Here is a 15612-nt window from a genome sequence, read left to right as displayed (position 1 = left end):
AATTCAAACTTTCCATAATCATCCATAGGTCTGGAGAGTTTTTGTGTTACTGGAACTTTAACAGCACCAATTTTGTTTTGAAATAAAAATATTACTGGTACATTGTGTTATTTATTACATTACCTGGAAACCTAATGAGAACTTTGGGGTGAATGTTCTGAGAACATCCCAAGGATATTTCTTTTTTTTTTTATGAGAAAAAATACATGTTGTTATCCAAAGCATTAATTGATATGTTTTTGGGATGTTATCACCCTAATGTTAGATAAAATCATAACTAGAATTTATTAGGAACCTTAGATAATGTTCTGGGAATGTTTCCGGTTTGCTTGGACGGCGTCAGCGAATGTATAGCTATGACAGCACGCTTTACGCACCAGCAAAACCATCAATTTGAGTGACCGTTTTAAGTAGGTTTGTCTATACCTTTGAGGGTCAAATACCATAAAAATTTAGACAAGAGACCTATTCCAAACTACTTTGCCATCGAAAACATTTATGAGTGGCCCTGTGCTATTTAAATCTCTGAGGTCTCACAGTTGTTAATAGGTCAAAAGAGCGAGTTGAGTTACCAACATGACAAGACTCACCACATCACAAAGCAATCCATTAGATCAGCATCAATATATTATGGTAGCCTACGTTATTCCAAAATAAGGACACTCGTGTGGGCCTATGCTGTAGAAGGCTACATTATAATGACAATGTTTATTGAAATGTGGGCCTAATTACAATGCATACAACGTTACAACAAGTATTTACAGTTGCGCAATGGGAGGGTCTTGGTGTTGATAGGCGGGTTGGCAGCGGGCCGCATCGCTAGTCTCGTTTCCCTCCGCTATTTCTAAATGCAATCTGAATAGGACGGTATCAAAGCGGGATAGCTGTGGGAAAGAGCCTACCCGGGAGTTTGTCCGCCTCCACCGAAGCAGCCCGAGTTCTAAACTCAGGTTGGACTAGGTCTCGGTCTGTCTGTGCGCGGAGCTCTGTGGCCAGAGAGAGAGAGAGAGAGAGAGAGAGAGAGGGAGAATGAGGAAGAACTCTCAGTGCACCTTTTTGTCCTCCGATATGCAGATTCTCTGATAAAGCATCAGTTATCTGATCATCTCATACAGGTCGTGGAAAACTGCGAGTGTATGGGAATCTTTAAATGTTTTTTCTTCACCTAGGTATCTCGCCTTGATCTCCTATATAACCCGAGACGATTGTGAGCTGTAATAGGCTATTTACTACTGACGGCTCTTGCAGCTCTCTCTTGGCATTTTCACGTCTAGGCTACAACAACTACTATTGCTGATTTATTCTGCCTGTGGATCTTGCCGTTGCGTCTTAGAAAAGGTATGATTATGTTGCTATTGTTATCATTAACATATCAATATTGGGTATTTGTGTGGCACTATCTTCTCACAGCAAGTTTAGTCCAGGCGATCACCCAATAGTCGATGGAGCGGCCGAGTGCTTACTTCGAAGACAGAATGTTACCGCATGTCTTGGCTAGCCTATACCATTCCGCATAGGTTATTCTATTTTATACGGATCTACTAGGATTAGTAGACTATTCTGTCTAAAATCAAAGCATTGATGGAGACTTCTATTGAGACTATATATACCTCAATTTGTAGGTATTGGTATTCCTTCTTGGGCTTCCTTGCTCTCATGCCTGCCACAAGAAGACGTGGTCGTTTGCGCTAAACAGCATTGCCATGTTTCCAGATACCGATATGGAAGTGAAAGTTGTGTACAACGTGCCTTCACATAGCCCAAACCCGCATATATTGATTCGTGTCGGCAATAGTTGGCTACATAAGGTAGATAAGAACCCATTTGCGCTACTCCATTGCGCAAAATGCATTCACGTAGTCTTATGCTGGTTAATTGTGCAGGTTGTGCGGTTGCATTGTGGTGATGGGGATTTCTTAAATGCGGATTCAATCTGTGGATTAGGAAATTTGTGTTTTCTATTGAATTTTCTGTAGGTCTAGTCATTAATATATCAAATGTAATAAATTGATGGTAATATGTAAAACAATAGAAATCACACAACCGTCCATTTTACAAGTAGCCTTTCTATTGTAAATCTGACAGGAATCGTAAGCGTTCAACCCGGTAAAGATGCACTGAAGGCGGCACAAAATTGTAGGCTATACACGGCGTGACCATCCCTCCATAATTTATTTATTATATATGCTCAACAGATTGATAAACTAGACCTAAATGATTAGTTATCATATTTAGCCTACTGTTTTATTAATTTCTTATTCAAGTTCATTTTAATATAGAGCTATGTAAAACAATAATTCATCATTGTGAAAATATGCCTATGGAAAAAATGGCTTAAATTTAAATTATATGGTAAAGTAGTCTATCATAATCTTGGAAAACAGAAAAGAAAACGCCGCACATTGCTGCTCATTCTCCTGGGAAATTTTACTCATAACAACGTTTCGACCCTTGGGTCTTCATCAGTCTATTATAATCTTGCCTAGATCTTTGCGTGTCTACTTCTTTTCTGACTACATTGATGCTGAGTTGTCCAGCCCGGTGAGTAGTGTCGCATCACTCCCGCTTCACTGGATGCTTCCCTTACCCGCGGAGGCTCATCGTATTTAGCAGGCAATGCACACTCAAGATCTTCTATCTCCCCTCTTATTTCAAAGGTCGGGGAACCGGTCATTATAGAGCAGGGATGGGCAACTAGAGGCTGAGTTTTTTTAGGAACTCAGTCGGGGTCTCAATTTACTGTTGAGAGTTAGTTAGGATAGAATAATAGACAAGATGCAATTTCGAAATTTGTTTGTGCATCAGCAGTTTTTCTTGTCACTCAATTAGCCCATGGCAGCTATTTTTTTAAATGTATTAATAAATTAGTCCAGCTATTTAAACTTGTAGTAATCATGGTCGAATTACCCACCTGGGGCCCCCATTGATTTTGTTAGTCAATCTCACTCAGATATCAAATTAAATACGGCAAACATTTCTCTCCACCTTATGGTAAAATGTGAAGAATTATAGGAAATTAGCTGTAAAACACCCCTAAAAATCTCTGCCCCATGGCAAAATGTGTAGAATTGCAGCAAATGTGCTTTAAAACAGCAACATTTATACACCCCATGGCAAAATGTGTAGATTTGCAGGAAATTAACGCAAACATATTTTTTTTTCTCTAAGCTGTTAAGAGGGCGGCCACTAGAATGTTTTGCTCGCAAGGTGGGGGACGCCCAAAATGCCCACTTAGGGCCCCAAAAAGTCGAAGTCTGACTCTGACTGCGTATGTTGGTATGGATGTGTATACGCAGACCCACAAGCCAGCCCCTCATGATGAGTTCAGATGTTTTTGTGGCCTCCACCCCCATGAAAGTTGCCCATCCCTGTTATAGAGCCTTGTAAAATATTCTGGATGCAATCAATCGACCATAACCTGCAATGCATGTGACATATCTGCATAATGTTCCCTACAAAGCATATGAAATATGTGAAATGTCCTCATCCCTGCAGAGAATCAATAAAAATGAATCTGCTGCTTCCTCCCTTCCCTCCAACCAAGAGGCAGACCCTATATGGTTGGTTCTCTTATAGGCATCACAGCTACTCACCAGGGGAATTATCCACCAATATGCAATTGATATGAAATGTATACTATGGTTATATTATATCTTTGACGTGAATTACTACATTGTTTTAACACTATTATTACAATGAGAGCAAATTGTGTTACATTTCCAGTCATTCCAACCCCTTCATTTCCTCCCTCTCTGCAGGTTTAGGAAGCAGAGGAAGTGAACCACTCCAGAATCATGGGACACTTTCAGATCTCCCCCATTTTCTCCCTTGGCCTTCGGTTCGTGTTTGTCGTAGCGATCCTGTTCCTCAAATTCCAACATGTGACGGCTATGTCCTCGGATGTGGACTTGGATCAGTTCGTGTCCCCTACTGCCAGCAGCAACATTACTGTGTGCACTACAGCAGGCACAGCATGCGAAAAAGGGGTGATTCTGCCTGTCTGGGAACCTCAGAATCCCTCATTCGGGGACAAAGTGGCACGGGCTACAGTCTACTTCGTGGCCCTGGTGTACATGTTCCTCGGAGTGTCCATCATCGCTGACCGTTTCATGGCGTCCATCGAGGTCATCACCTCTCAGGAGAAAGAGATCACTATTAAGAGACCCAACGGAGAGACCACCACCACTACCGTGCGGATCTGGAACGAGACAGTGTCCAACCTCACGCTCATGGCCCTGGGTTCGAGTGCCCCTGAGATCCTACTGTCCGTCATTGAGGTTTGTGGACACGGTTTTGATGCGGGAGCCTTGGGCCCCAGCACTATCGTGGGCAGCGCCGCCTTCAACATGTTTGTCATCATCGGCATCTGTGTGTGGGTGGTGCCCGACGGGGAGGTCCGTAAGGTCAAACACCTGCGCGTCTTCTTCGTCACAGCCACCTGGAGCATCTTCGCCTACATATGGCTCTACCTGATCCTGGCTGTCATCTCTCCTGGCATAGTGCAGGTATGGGAGGGCCTGCTCACCCTCTTCTTCTTCCCCATCTGCGTGTTGTTCGCCTGGGTCGCTGACCGCCGCCTGCTCTTCTACAAGTACGTCTACAAGCGCTACCGTACCGGCAAGCAGCGGGGCATGATCATTGAGACCGAGGGCGACCGCCCGCTCCCGTCCAAAGTCGACATCGAGATGGATGGGAAGATGCTCAACTCTCACGCGGCGGACTTCCTGGACGGGCCTCTGGGGCTGGACCTGAACGTGAAGGACCTGGATGAGGAGGAGACCCGGCGCGACATGGCCAAGATCCTCAAGGAGCTGAAGCAGAAGCACCCAGATAAGGAGGTGGAGCAGCTGATTGAACTGGCCAACTACCAGGTATTGAGTTCGCAGCAGAAGAGCAGGGCCTTCTACCGCTGCCAGGCCACCAGGCTCATGACCGGCGCTGGGAACATCCTGAAGAAGCATGCAGCCGACCAGGCCCGCAAGGCCATCAGCCTGCACGAGGTCCGCTCTGATGTGGCTGATAACGACCCCGTCTCCAAGATCTATTTTGACCCCGGCTCCTACCAGTGCCTGGAGAACTGCGGCACAGTGGCAGTGAACGTGCTACGCCGAGGTGGCGACCTGACCAAGACTGTGTCGGTGGAATTCCGTACGGAGGATGGATCAGCCAACGCGGGCTCGGACTACGAATTTACCGAAGGGGTGGTGGTGTTCAAGCCCGGAGAGACCCAGAAAGAGATCCGTGTGGGTATTATCGATGATGACATCTTTGAGGAGGACGAGAACTTCCTGATCCATCTGAGCAACGTCAAAGTGCTGCTGGCAGAGGGGGAGGAGGTAGAGAACCCAGAGACCAATCACGTGGAGGCGGTGGCCTGTCTTGGTCTGCCCGCCACGGCAACCGTGACCATCTTTGATGACGACCACGCCGGCATCTTCACGTTCGAGGAGCCGGTGGCGCACGTGAGTGAGAGCGTGGGTACCATGGAGGTGAAGGTGCTGCGTACATCGGGGGCACGTGGGGTCGTCATGGTGCCCTACAAGACTGTGGAGGGCACAGCACGCGGAGGTGGAGAGGACTTTGAAGATACTCACGGGGTCTTGGAGTTCCAGAACGATGAAATCTTGTAAGTTCATATTTTACTTGTGTACAGTGAAGGTTCTTTTAAGTAGTTATTTAGTTTATATGTGGGGCTGACATTACACTGCTTATAAGCATTCTATTATGCTTTTTTTGACATTTACATTTGAAGGAATACTTTCAGACAACAAAAAAAAGAAAGTGAGTAGGCTATTGAAATATGTAGTATAATATATGAATCTGTATCCACCAATGCAGTTTATTGTCAGTATCTTTAGATATGCATGTGTAGTCTATGCTGATGCTGGGTTTTGTTTGTCTGTGAATGCATGTCTTGATGAGGATGATGTGGTGGATGGTGAGTGTGTTTGTGTCATGTTGTGGTCGTGGTGCAGTGGACTGCTCCTGTGCCATTAGGAGACGTCGTCAACTCTCTTAGTTTCCGCTCTCCTCTTTCTTTGCTTCTTCATTCATTCATTCATTCATTCTGTCATTCATTCATTATGTCATTCATTCATTCTGCCATTCATTCATTCATTCACTCATTTACTTATTGATGTATTTATCGAATGTGTGATTTCTGCAGCAACTGCGTTTCGATCTCACTCCGATTTATCCATGTTTGATCGCTACTCATTCATTTCAGTGGCATGACTAGCCTGAACTCTTTAAGCCTGACTATTGCTGATGTGTATTGAATTGATTGCTTAGTAGACAATCTGAATATAAATGACTGACTTGACATTCTGGGTTAATGATCAGGCCTGGCTCAATACTGTTCTGGAAAAGAGCATTTCATATTTCTATACATTAAGGTTTGGCATGTTAATTTCTTTTTTAAAGGACAAGAGCTACTTGTCTCTCTCTCTATTCCCCTCTATCCCTTCGTCTCTCCCTCTGTCCCCATACTCACCCTCTTTGACATGCAGGGGACGAGTGAGACAGATTAATGAAAAGGGCTCATTTTTAAACAGATTCAAAACAGATGTTTAGGTTCAACTTTCCAAGGCCCATTGCATAGTTTCCATAGTGTAGCTCTCACGGCACTGCTAAGTGGATTTTAATAACACTTGTCTAAATGAAATGATGGCGTGTCAGAGGCGAGGGGCCGGCGGTTCTGTAAGGCAGACCTTCTACTCCATCCTATAGGAACCTGTAGGACCCTGTAGACTACAGTCTAACCACATCTCTGGGAAAGGAGTGGAATGAATGGTGGAACTGGATTTTGAATTCATTCGCGTTTTCGGCCTGGAATGGAATGGTGTTAGCTGACTGTTGTATTTTTCCTTGCAAGGTGTAATTTGATTTAATATGGCAATATAATATACCATTAGATTAGATGAGTTTATTAGTCACATGCACAGGGTCACAGATGTAATTGCAGAGTACAGTGAAATTATTATGCTCCGAGCTCTTACAGTGCAGGTCAAAAAGAGAAGTTAATGTCCCAGAGGGAATGTCCATAAGGGAGCAGCAGGGGGAGAAATGAGAAGTTAATGTCCCAGAGGGAATGTCCATAAGGAGCAGCAGGGGGAGAATTGAGAAGTTAATGTCCCAGAGGGAATGTCCATAAGGAGAGCAGCAGGGGGAGAATTGAGAAGTTAATGTCCCAGAGGGAATGTCCATAAGGAGCAGCAGGGGGAGAATTGAGAAGTTAATGTCCCAGAGGGAATGTCCATAAGGAGCAGCAGGGGGAGAAGTGAGAAGTTAATGTCCCAGAGGGAATGTCCATAAGGGGAGCAGCAGGGGGAGAAGTGAGAAGTTAATGTCCCAGAGGGAATGTCCATAAGGGGAGCAGCAGGGGGAGAAATGAGAAGTTAATGTCCCAGAGGGAATGTCCATAAGGAGAGCAGCAGGGGCAGAAGTGAGAAGTTAATGTCCCAGAGGGAATGTCCATAAGGAGAGCAGCAGGGGGAGAAGTGAGAAGTTAATGTCCCAGAGGGAATGTCCATAAGGGGAGCAGCAGGGGGAGAAATGAGAAGTTAATGTCCCAGAGGGAATGTCCATAAGGAGCAGCAGGGGGAGAAGTGAGAAGTTAATGTCCCAGAGGGAATGTCCATAAGGAGAGCAGCAGGGGGAGAAGTGAGAAGTTAATGTCCCAGAGGGAATGTCCATAAGAAGCAGCAGGGGGAGAAGTGAGAAGTTAATATCCCAGAGGGAATGTCCATAAGGGAGCAGCAGGGGGAGAAGTGAGAAGTTAATGTCCCAGAGGGAATGTCCATAAGGGAGCAGCAGGGGAAAAAGTGAGAAGTTAATGTCCCAGAGGGAATGTCCATAAGGAGCAGCAGGGGGAGAAATGAGAAGTTAATGTCCCAGAGGGAATGTCCATAAGGGAGCAGCAGGGGGAGAAATGAGAAGTTAATGTCCCAGAGGGAATGTCCATAAGGAGCAGCAGGGGGAGAAATTAGAAGTTAATGTCCCAGAGGGAATGTCCATAAGGGAGCAGCAGGGGGAGAAATGAGAAGTTAATGTCCCAGAGGGAATGTCCATAAAGAAGCAGCAGGGGGAGAAGTGAGAAGTTTATGTCCCAGAGGGAATTCCATAAAGGAGCAGCAGGGGGTGAAGTGAGAAGTTAATGTCCCAGAGGGAATGTCCATAAGGGAGCAGCAGGGGGAGAAGTGAGAAGTTAATGTCCCAGAGGGAATGTCCATAAGGAGCAGCAGGGGGAGAAATGAGAAGTTAATGTCCCAGAGGGAATTCCATAAAGGAGCAGCAGGGGGTGAAGTGAGAAGTTAATGTCCCAGAGGGAATGTCCATAAGGAGCAGCAGGGGGAGAAGTGAGAAGTGAATGTCCCAGAGGGAATGTCCATAAGGAGCAGCAGGGGGAGAAGTGAGAAGTTAATGTCCCAGAGGGAATGTCCATAAGGTGCAGCAGGGGGAGAAGTGAGAAGTGAATGTCCCAGAGGGAATGTCCATAAGGAGCAGCAGGGGGAGAAGTGAGAAGTTAATGTCCCAGAGGGAATGTCCATAAGGAGCAGCAGGGGGAGAAGTGAGAAGTTAATGTCCCAGAGGGAATTCCATAAAGGAGCAGCAGGGGGTGAAGTGAGAAGTTAATGTCCCAGAGGGAATGTCCATAAGGAGCAGCAGGGGGTGAAATGAGAAGTTAATGTCCCAGAGGGAATTCCATAAAGGAGCAGCAGGGGGAGAAGTGAGAAGTTAATGTCCCAGAGGGAATGTCCGTAAGGAGCAGCAGGGGGTGAAGTGAGAAGTTAATGTCCCAGAGGGAATGTCCATAAGGATCAGCAGGGGGAGAAATGAGAAGTTAATGAAACAATAATAAATATAATAATACATATTTACAGCTGTAACAATGACAAATGTCCATAGTGGGAGGGGACAGGGGGTGCAGGTAGCTGCCTAGTGGTGGCTATTCAGCAGCCTGATGGTCTGGGGGTAGAAGCTATTGGCCAGTCTGACAGTTTTTGCCATGATGCTCCTATACTGCCCGCGTCGGATTGATGGAAGCGGGGAGAACAGGCCGGGGTCCTTGATGGTCTTCTTGGCCTTCCTGTGACACCTGGTGTTGTAGGTGTCCTTGAGGGCAGGCAGTGAGCACCCAATGGTACGTTCGGCTGAGCGTACCACCCTCTGTAAAGCCTTGTGGTCATAGACATAGTCTCAGTCTACCTCATTGGCTTCATTTCCACCAAATTGATACCAACATAGAAACGTTTTCTTCAATATCTTGCCAAAGTATATTTCATAAATTTTATTCTAGCAATATTCTGACCTAAGTAAAGTTAACCTCTGAGTGGGTAGGAGTCCGTTCACAGTTTCATTTTCAGATTACATGCAGGCTAAACCTCCTACCGCCAGAGAGCTGGAAGCACATGCGTTAAATGCCTCCCAACAGGCCCTTGAAAATATAGATCCCAGAAGGGGAGAGGACATTTTTACTCCGGAAAAATGAATTACAAAGTGGATGATCTAAATTAGAGTGCCCGGGGGCTGCCTCTACCCTAATTCAGCTGCAGACTCCCTCCTTCCTTTGTGTCACAGTCAAGCCAGGAGAGAAGTTTTAGCCCTCTTCTCTTTCACTAGGGCTTTTCTTCCCATCAGAAAGCAAAGTGTCATTTTTCTTCAGAATTGAATGTGAGGGCCTGAGTAGCCCTGCTTGGAGACATGGGCTAGCGCAGTGGCTGTGATTGCTGTTTGTTTGACCGGAGTGCAGGTTGGGGAAATGACTGGAGAGTGGAAGATTGGGCAAATTATGGTGTTTTCAGCACTCTGCTTTTGTCCTCTGTAGGAAGGATAGAACAACTAATGTGAGGCTGGACAGAAATAGCAAGACAAAAGAGAGACATTTAAAATGTACAGTTGCATTGTGGTATAGCAAAGCACATTTATGCACTGCCGTTTTCAGTCTTTGAATTTCAGGCTGACAGTATGAGGAGCTGGATAGAGATCCTTATTAACAGAGGAATTTCAATTAGTGCAAGCTGCCATAGCCTCTTGCTATGCTATTCATTGGCCCCACCACACCATGACACTCCGCATCCTCCATTGATCCCTCCCGTGTGAGTGACTGTCACATCCAAGCCGCCGTCCCTCTAGAGTTTAGTCATAAGTCGGTAATGAGGCTTTTGTGAGGTCCGTGTCGCAGTCTCTCCTCTCTGACAGGCCTGTTGTACAGGAATACAGATTCATTTCATTAGCATGTATAATCAACAGACAGCCATTTGGGAGATTTTCTTTCTGTCTGTTTTAGGGGCATGACGGTGGCAATGGTGACACCAGTCACTAGTGCTGTTCTGTGGTTTGGTTCACAGATGACATGGCTAGTGTAGCTCCATTAGATAGACATGTTCTTATGGATTACCCTGTCGTGTTATAAGGAACTATATCCTCAAAACTTTTAGAACTGAAAGTTGTGACTTTGTGTGGACATGATACAGAAGAGCTGATCTTGGATCTGTTCATCGGTTTTGGTCTCCATTCTCTACGTGAATTGTCTCTGGTCCCAGGCCTGTAGGTTTAGCCTGTTTAGATTCTATGACTTTGGCCATGGTATCTATGACACTGTGTGAAGTCGACACCAGCTATGTGAGGAGTTCACGCCCTTCAGGGGTGGGAGATAAAGGCCTGTGTTTTATGCAGTCATTTGCTGGCTGGAATGGCCAGTGTGCTTGTTGACGTTTAGATGTGAATCTTTTATAACGGTCTTCCTCCCAGGGCTGTAAGAGGAGTAACAGGTGGACATAACTGCTGCCAAAGTAGTGCTATTACTATGTGCTCAGTAACCGGAGAACACATGCCCTTCACACCCATGGAAGCCACTGCTAGAGGTGTGTGTTTGTGTCTGAGTAAATAAATACATGTACAATCTTTGTCTATGTTATAAGTATTCCTATCTTTCTATGTGTTCATATCCTGTGTACAGTATACCTCTACATTCAGGAGTGTGACTGTGTATTCAGGGGACTGACATCATGATGTCATGGCTTTGTGGTGTCCCTGGACTGTTCGCATAATCAACATGGCTGCTCAAGGTGTGAAATAACCTTCTCACACTGATCTCACCCGGCTAGAGCTACTGCTGCCACTGACATTTGCCCCAGTTCACGTCACAACAATGCCATAGATGAGTTATGGGTAAAAACAGACATGGAACACAGAATGTCAGTGACTTATCCCAAAAAGATGTTAATTTCTGCTTCCCTAACCTAAATGTCAACCTCTTGTCTCTACTCTCTCCACCTCCACCACGTTTCATCCATACTCAGGGAACTCGGACAGAGTTTTTTTTTTTTTTGCGTTGTCATTTTGTCCCGGTTTTGTGCTGGTGCAGTGTGGCAGCACAGCCAGGTCAGTGGAGAGAGAGAGGAATATGAAGAGGGTGAGTCGTTTGACAAATGAGCCCAAACCGGCTGCCTGCACAGAAAGGTCATCGCTAAGCAACAGATGTGATGGAGGAGAAGAGGAGGGCATCTACAGGCTCCAGGTATATGAGACACAGGAACTGGGGAACCAGTAGGAGAGGACAGAGAGAGGGCCTGAGGGAGAGCTGGAGGGAGAGAGAGAGAACATGGAAAAGGGGTGATGGAGGGAGAGACAGAAAGAGAAAAGAGAGATAGAAAGAAACAGAGAGAGACAGAGTAAGAGAGTAATTGAGAAATATATTGCATTAGTGAGTGGACTGGGAGTGAGGATGAAAGCTGAAACAAAGCAATTGGCATGGATATCAGGAGAGTCTTTGTAGTGGATTAGTGGCTTTAGAAAGTGCTGTTTAGGATGTTTTTCACTGAGCTGACAGTGGACAGATTAGAATAACTTGGAGTCTTCTTTTCCACTGCTCCCAACTTAGACTGCTGACACAGCACAGTCACAGTTACTCTGATGACATGATGGATGCAATGGCCACACACACAACCAGGCATGCACATATTCTCTCTTTATCTCATCTGCACTTCTCTCTCTTCTTTCTCTCTCTTCTTTCTCTCTCTTCTTTCTCTCTCCCTCTCTCTCTCTTCTCCTCTCTCTCTCTTCTTTCTCTCTCTCTCTCTTTTCTCCTCTCTCTCTCGCTCTCCCTCTCTCTTCTTTCTCTCTCCCTCTCTCTCTCTTCTCCTCTTTCTCTCTCTCTCTCTCTCTCTCTCTCTCTCTCTTCTCCTCACCTCTCCGTTCCTTCTCCCCCTTTCTCTCTCTCTCTCTCTCTCTCTCTCTCTATCCCTCTCTCTCTTCTCCTCTCTCTCTCTCTCTCTCACTCTCTCTCTTGTCCTCCCCTCTCCGTCCCTCCTCCCCCTTTCTCTCTCTCTCTCTCTCTCTCTCTCTTCTCCTCTCTCTCTCTCTTCTTTCTCTCTCTCTCTCTCTCTCTCTCTCTCTCTTCTCCTCTCTCTCTCTCTCTCTCTCACTCTCTCTCTTCTCCTCCCCTCTCCATTCCTTCTCCCCCTTTCTCTCTCTCTCTCTCTGTCTCTCTCTCTCTCTCTCTCCCTCTCTCTCTCTTCTCCTCTCTCTCTCTCACTCTCTCTCTTCTCCTCTCCTCTCCGTCCCTTCTCCCCCCTTTCTCTCTCTCTCGCTCTCTCTCTCTCTCTCTCTCTCTCTCTCTCTCTCTCTCACTCTCTCTCTTCTCCTCCCCTCTCCGTCCCTTCTCCCCCCTCTCTCTCTCTCTCTCTATCTCTCTCTATTTCCCCCTATCTCTCTCTTCCTCTCTCTCGCTCTCTCTCTCCCTCTGTCACTCTCTCCCCCTTCTCCCTCTCGCTCTCTCTCTCTCTCCCTCACACACACACACACACACACAATTAAATACACACATCTCAATCCAGTTGTCATGTTATGATCAACTGCCACCACATATGCACACACTTACTGCAATCTGTGAGCACTTACAAACCTCAATCTACTTTGCATGTAACATCATATATACACACACACACACACACACAGACACACACACACACACACACACATAAACAATTTTTTACAAAGTCTTTAAGTCCTTAACTTCCTAACCTCAATCCACTTGTCATGTAACCATTATCCCTGCAGTGTCAGTTAGTGGCCTCTTATTCTGAAGAGAAACTTTTAAACATGTCTGGATTTTCTCCTGCTTTCACCACATTTTTTGTCTGACAGGATTAATATGGTGGGCTCAGGGGCTCCATCCTGACTCAACTGACTCCACTGCTCTCTCTCCTCTCCTGTGCACATATCTGCACTACAGTGGCTCAGAAGTGACACTTTTTACAGTGGGTTGGGATGGGATACGTCATGACTTCCTGAGAAAGAGAGAAAATAGATTTAAAATATTATTTCAGAAATCTACCCCAATATTCAACAGCCACTTAGAACGCTAACCCACTGTAGAACTCACCCCGTGGAGACAGTATGATGAGGACTATGTCTAGTATGGTCTCTCCCAAGCACATACATATTGTCTGTACATCATTTGTTCAGTAGACCAGACTTCTCCTCTGGCAAAGGTCTCATTTCCAAACTAGATTGGTACTGTACTTTCTCCAGAGTTTAGGGACCTGGATTGAGGGCTTTTAAAAGGGAGGGGGACACACAGATAATCTTTCATAAAAATGTCACTTCATTCCCCCACCTGCATAGCTAAGTAGGTTTTACAAAGGGTTACGAGCCCACTAATGCTCTTATTTTGAAATTAATTCTTGGGAAGACAGTGCCATGGAAGGCAATTTATCCACATTAGTCAATGTGAGTAGAGTGCTAGAGAGTGTGCCAATGTTTGTGTGTGTGTGTGTGTGTACAACTGTGTGTGTGTGTGACTGTGTGTTTGTGCAACTGTGCAACTATGCATGTGTGTGTGTTCTAAAAATATGTTCTGTCTATGAGAGCATATTCTGAAATTTGTGTGTGTGTGTGTGCGTGTGCATGTGTGTGTGTGTGTCTGTGTTTTGATGTATGAATTCACCTCAGCTAGTAAAGACACCTGCCACCGATGCAAAACAAGCCGACGACATAGGTGATTATTCTACTCGTGGAGTGCTCAGGGTAACCGCAGCGACTGCTTTTGCAGTGCGTGGTCAAGCGTTTCCTCTGTAGTAAAGCTGAAACCATTTCACGCTTTGCTGGGCCGGCGTGGCTTTTATGTGACTGCATTTTCAACCTTCTCAGACACAGAGAGAGAAAGAGAACGTGAGAGAGGAAATAAGAGTGCAGCTTTCAGAGCCAAAGTCCGCCCTCTTGAATCCGTAATGTCGGGCAGGGGCTTAGCACAAACACTGATCCAAGATCAATGCACAGCTCCAGACTCAGAACATGGCTTCTCTCGTTCACCCGGGCCTCCACTGCCCGGCAAGAATGAGCTCCTCTCTATTTCCATACACCACATATCTGGAATAGTTCTGGTAAATTTGGAACAGGGCAGTTCCTAAAAAGGCTTTGAGACATCCTGTGTGGCATGGGAGAGTTGTTTTAGAGCCAAAAGAGGATTCTGCTCTGTACTCTCCCTCTCCCTCGTTATCACTCCCTTCATCTCTATCATTACTCCCTTACTTCCCGTTGTCAGTACATCTCCGAGCATCTATTTGAGCCTGGCATCAGCCGTGCGGTAGAATGGGCTGTTACAGTATAGGTGTTGTTCACACACACACACACACACACACACACACACACACACACACACACACACACACACACACACACACACACACACACACACACACTTGATTATGTTTGAAACCTGGAGCCTCGCTGCAGGCTTAAGGGATATCCCAACCTGATATCTCTAGCTGATATTCTCCTGAGTTCCCCTGATACATCAACCACTGATATCTCCTCCTGCTTCTAACCTCTGTATATCTCTTCTAGTACTCTGCTCAGTATCCTGTGGCTCAGCTCCGTGACACCTTCATCTCAGACCGTCTGTGTCCGGTTCACTCAGCGACCTGGATTGCAAGGCATCATGGAAATAACCGGCGCTTCCTATCTGACCTTTCCTGCCAGTCATATTTTATCTCACTGAGTCACATGGAGGGGCGGGGGCTTTCGAATTCAGTCAGGTCCGTAACCGGTCATACCTGTAGTGTTATGGAGGTGACATGGTATTACGGGGATGAATTATGATGGGGTTATGAATGTATTACCCCTAGCTTCAACTGATAAATTCTAGATGTGCTTCATGTCAATGCCGTCCTAAGGGATTTGGTCCCAGTCCCTGGCCTCTGGCCTACTGTGACAGGATTTCCCAAACAGGATTAGAATGGTGGCGTTTTCAATCTGGCCAAACATCAGGGAGAATCACCTAGAATCCCAGATGAGTCACTTACAGTGTTCTCTCTCTTCAGCTACGGCGAATGTTCACTCTCTCCCAAACACACCAAAGAGCTGGTTAACTAATTAGGCTAATTTTATGTATTTAATATCCGGAAAAGTGCCATTTACTGTAGCTGTGAAGGTTCAGCTCACCTGATCTGTAAACCCCTTGTTAAGAGGGCCGCCTCATAGTGAATCACCTACCTGCAGATGACTCACTCTGTCAAAGGGGAAGAGCGTGAAAGAGAGAGAAACTGAGAGAAAGATAACTAAGGAACAAAAGAGAGCGAGAGAGGTAGTGAATAAATGAATGAGCAC

General features: G+C 45.8%; 1 protein-coding gene across 2 annotated transcripts in view; it reads left to right on the top strand.

The window, feature by feature from the left end:
* Window positions 1–787: 787 nt before the first annotated feature.
* The window catches only part of LOC110502600 (sodium/calcium exchanger 1), a 203080-nt gene continuing 188255 nt past the window's right edge, over window positions 788–15612 (top strand). Inside the window, exons 1-2 of one of the 2 annotated variants that reach the window (XM_021580769.2) lie at window positions 788–1338; window positions 3759–5626. In XM_021580769.2, the coding sequence (XP_021436444.1) occupies window positions 3795–5626 (1832 nt within the window). In that variant the 5' untranslated portion in view covers window positions 788–1338; window positions 3759–3794. The remainder of the gene's footprint in view (window positions 1339–3758; window positions 5627–15612) is intronic. The other variant, XM_021580767.2, reaches the window with a different exon arrangement.

This window comes from Oncorhynchus mykiss, chromosome 23, assembly GCF_013265735.2.
Source record: "Oncorhynchus mykiss isolate Arlee chromosome 23, USDA_OmykA_1.1, whole genome shotgun sequence".
Classification (NCBI taxonomy): Eukaryota; Metazoa; Chordata; class Actinopteri; order Salmoniformes; family Salmonidae; genus Oncorhynchus; species Oncorhynchus mykiss.
This window is presented reverse-complemented; position numbering and strand designations above follow the sequence as displayed.